Consider the following 4491-nt stretch of genomic DNA (forward strand, 5'->3'; position numbering starts at 1 on the left):
CTCCCTCGTCCTGTGCCGTGTACCTGGTGTCAACAGGATGACGGAGGTGACGATCAGCGAGCAGATGACCAGAATGACAAGAAGGGCGATCGCTATTCCCTTCCAGTTCCTCTGCGGAGGGTTACTGCCCACCAGCTCCTAGAGATAGACAGAGAGGAGGGGAAAAAGACATGGTCAGAAACCGTCAAAAAGACTATTACGGGAGGGAATCAGAGTACGACTTACGAAGGATGGGGACAACATGAAAAAAAAAATTGAAAAGAACAATATGTGGTAATATGAGAAAGAAGCGAAAGAGGGCAACATTTGAAGAGACGTATATAAAGGAAAAATAATCAGAGGTTGTCTAAATTGCACACTCATGAAAAGGAACAACGGGGTGTCAGTCAAGGACGAACGTGAGTCAGTCCCAGCATCTCGGTTCTCAAGGAGACATGCCAACGGCAGCAGGGGGAAGAGGAGGAGGGGGGAGAATTCTTAATGAGCCAAGCCTCAGCGGCCATATCCACCAAACGAATGTGACAGATAAAAATGGAGCCTACGACACGTTGGTGAATTGCATGCTTGACAAAAGCGCAGCAACAGTGGAGGGAATCTTTGGGGTTGGGGAGTCTGAGTTACTTGAAGGGATTTTTTTTTTTTTTCACTTCTGACCGACAAATACGGAAATAAAGTTATTGCAGTTTAATATTGTTAAATGTGAAAACTGAATTTTAAAGAATGATTATGGCACTAGACAATGTACCAGGGTATACAATGAAAACAATAAAGCAGCTTTGGGCTTTTGGTACATGTCCAAATCAAATAATGTGCAGGAGAACTTTATATGAGAGGGCAATGTGATGTGTCGCAGGTGGCTCGGTTAAGAGAAAAAAATGAAATAAGCACAAAATTTTTTCACAATATATTAACGTTATTTTACAGAAAACAACAACTAAGTATGCCAAAAATGCTCAGGGAGACAGAATACAAAACCATCAGAGAAAAGGCTGATCTAGCTAGGGGAGTGTGTATACAGTATGTTCCTCAGCTTAATATCCTCTTAATATGACACAATAGGGATACCATTCACAGGATTTCAATGTTCTCAACAATGTTTCTCCCCATGTCAAATGTCTAATGTATGTTTCCCTCAGTCAATATGTTTAAATCCCCCACAGCTTTCAGCCAACTGATGTTATAGGATACTCCACAACACGCCCTCAAATTTGTGGGCAAGACAGTTTCCTTGTATATCACCGTAGTGGTTTAACATATTTTTACCATATCATATCATAGGATATCATACTTTTAGCCGAAAAGTATAGCCCCTCACCAAATAAAGTTGTTACGGTGTCAGCAAACAACTGCCAATTCACACATCCTGCTGAAATGCATTAGCATTCACCCTTGTTTCTGGTCATCATTCAAATGCCAGTCCAATATTCATTCTTTAGATGTTTTAGCTGTTTCAGTCTTCCCCATGTCCTAAGGGAAATACAGGCTACATGTCTTTAGCTGCTAAATTAGCTTCACTAGCCAGTTAGGTCCTGGCAGCGTACAGTTGATTTATCAGAACAGTTGTCAACTTAAATTATAAACCTTTTTCACACCCTTTTCCATTTAAATGCATTAAGTCCATTGTTAATATATAAAAACAATAGCCTGTATATTTTTAAGTAATCACTTTAAATTCTATTCCACTAGGTATAACCGAAGAGATGCCTACCTTAAGGTAACTTTAAGCTATGTGTACACATCTGGGCTATTATATCGATGCTACATAAAACGTTGTAAACCTCTGCCAGCTGAAGCATGATGGAGACGTAATTTAAGATATAATGAGTGATGTTGTAATCTAATACACTTTTTGTCAAATTCAGTGACTATCTCCTCACGGTCATGTAGCTCTCTATTTCATGTGGGCGCTAAAAATCTGGTGGTTATACACAGCTCTGGCTGTGTAAACAGAAGACAAACAGAGAGGAGTGCATGAACCACAAAACACTATTTCGGCCAACCGGCAACAGGCGGCTACTGGTTGGCCAGTAGTTATCTGTCTGTGAGTCTGGGGGCTTCTGAAGGATGGAGATTATATTTGTTTGGCTGTTAAGTTCAAATATCAACAATCTTTGAGCTGCATCGCTAACTGCACCTTTAAGGCGCTATAGCAAATAAAGCAGCCAGAGAAAAAGGCTCAATGTGTGACTTTTTTAATACAAAGCGTCAAAGTGTCCACCTTAGCTCTGCTTGGTATTGCTTGGACATAGATGAACCAGCCCCAGAACCACAACCAAGTGACAAACTATTAGTGGAGGATTAAGAAGTTCTTAATTAGTTTATAGAGGATAAAAAGAGCAAAGCAGAGCATGTGCAGTGGGGAACAGTGGCTGGAGCCTTAATGAATACACGCTAAGGCTTTAATGATGCTGAATGGCTGAGCTATGAAGCAAACCTTTTAGTGACCTCGTTCCCACCTTAATTGAAAGGAGCCCGAGACATCATTACTGCAGATAAGAGCTATCGGGGCTATTTACCAGACTGCCCATTACACACATTCATTACAACAGTTAGTTAGCTGTATGGCCATAATGAGGAGCAGTGGCAGCTAGACACAACACAAGAAACAAGAAAAAGCTGAACATTATAAGTGATATGCCTATTCAGCTACTGAGTTAAGCAGTGCAGATGACGAGTGATTTTCTCTCAGTATGAGGGAATAAATAAGCTTATGAAACAGATGGGAGAGTGTAAACATGATAGAGTTGTTACAAAAGTAATTTTACTGCTGTAAGTTCCCATCTGAAATGTTTTCTTATAATTATATCCTCAATGTTCTTCAAAATAGAAGAAAAGCAGTTTCTGGGATAACTTAAGTACTATTTATGTCATCAGCTTTAATTATTTTATAGGAAATCAATTTCTTTAAAACAGTCTCAATATATTGTGACACCCACGAGCCTCCGGACAAATAGCCAGATAGAAGTTCCCATTTTAAATATTTTGCGGTTGTCAATGGGAATAAAAAACATTTTCATAGTTGTTGAATTTAACCAAAAATTAAATTAAAAACATAATGTATTACTGGTTAATATGATGTCTGGTTTCTAGGGAATACAACAGAATTTTAAGATCAGTGATTAGATGTTTATAAATACAAATACATCTTGGGAGTTCATAACTGTCCTTCAGTTTAATGTACACAGACTTGTGCCTTGAACTTTTTTCAAAATAAAAAGAATCCACATTTTTCTATCACCGTTACCTTCCGTTTTGATTCAGCAAGAATTTCATGACTACTCAAACCTTGTAATTACTCCATCTCTTGTAGACGGATAATGACTGAAACCAATCACAAATTATTCAAAAAAACATAAATAAAACAGTAGGCCCAGCCCAGCTTGAGTGACAAAAAGACAAACAAATGACGATTTAACCTCTTGCACATTAAAACTAAAAAATAAGTCAACTTTCTTATGGGTCCAAATTCAAACTGAGGAACAGCTAAGTGACCACGGCCAATTACAGCAAAATTATTAGATCTATACACATAAACTACAAACCTACCCAGTCATGAGTTTAGTTGTTGAGAAGCAGGGATAATTTCAGAGATCAACTGATAAAAAACAATGTTGTGGGTGATGAGCCAACAGGCTAGGATGTGATTTATTTTCTCCAATTCTGTGCTGAGCCATCTATCTGGAACAATCTTTATGTTGTTCTGAAGAAGTGAAAATCCTACTGGAGATTTAGGACAGTCTTGGCATGGAGCCCACTGCTGATTGTTGTGGCTGATACAGTATGTGATTGAGTGGGATTTACAGTATGGGAAATGGTGACACAATTTCAGAAAAAACTGCTCTGCAGAGAACAACTATTCGCAGGCAATAATGGGATGTAAAGCAAGTGCGACAAGAGTGCTCAATGTGTGTAATGCACAATAAAAAAGCCAAAGAAAGCCTCATGCAATCCTGAGCTGAATGACTAATGACCAATATGTGTTCTATGCATTGATAATACAATTGAAAGCTGGTCATGGTTCTTTCACGTCATCTTAATTTCAACAAACTTATCTGTGTGCGTATGAAGGCATATGTGGAAATTCAAACTGAAGGGCAACCTAAACTAAAGCTGGATTTCAGACTGACGCATTATGTGTACCAAAAGTGATTTGGTCAAGGTAAAGTGTTCATTTAAATGTGCACGCTGTTTTGTTCCACAAATATACAGTATATCCACAAGTCAATGCAACTGCTCAATGAAGCATTAAATCTCACAGTGTTTTCATAGTCCAACATTTCCAAGTTAAGAATGTTTCTTTAAATTCACTTAAGCTTTCTTAATCTTCAAAAAAACTAGTAACCCTTCTACACTAATAGACGGTCTCTCAGATTTACCGCTGTCTAGTTGAAGTGAGAAGAAAGTTTTGGGGTACTGTCCAATGGCAATAAATGTTCACCTCTACTACTGTATAACAAGCAAACAAACACACACACACACACACACACACAA

The 4491-nt window shown here is 38.4% G+C and overlaps 1 protein-coding gene across 6 annotated transcripts in view; it reads right to left on the reverse strand.

Moving 5' to 3' along the window:
* The window catches only part of dpp6a (dipeptidyl-peptidase 6a), a 238896-nt gene that overhangs the window by 70302 nt on the left and 164103 nt on the right, over positions 1 to 4491 (reverse strand). For all 6 annotated transcript variants that reach the window (XR_004327416.1, XM_032503432.1, XM_032503428.1 and 3 more), the window contains one exon: positions 24 to 138. Coding sequence is in view for 5 of the 6 variants with exons in the window: in XM_032503432.1 (XP_032359323.1) it covers positions 24 to 138 (115 nt within the window). In the remaining variant the exon portion in view is untranslated. The remainder of the gene's footprint in view (positions 1 to 23; positions 139 to 4491) is intronic.

The sequence above is a fragment of the Etheostoma spectabile genome, chromosome 22, assembly GCF_008692095.1.
Source record: "Etheostoma spectabile isolate EspeVRDwgs_2016 chromosome 22, UIUC_Espe_1.0, whole genome shotgun sequence".
Taxonomy (NCBI): Eukaryota; Metazoa; Chordata; class Actinopteri; order Perciformes; family Percidae; genus Etheostoma; species Etheostoma spectabile.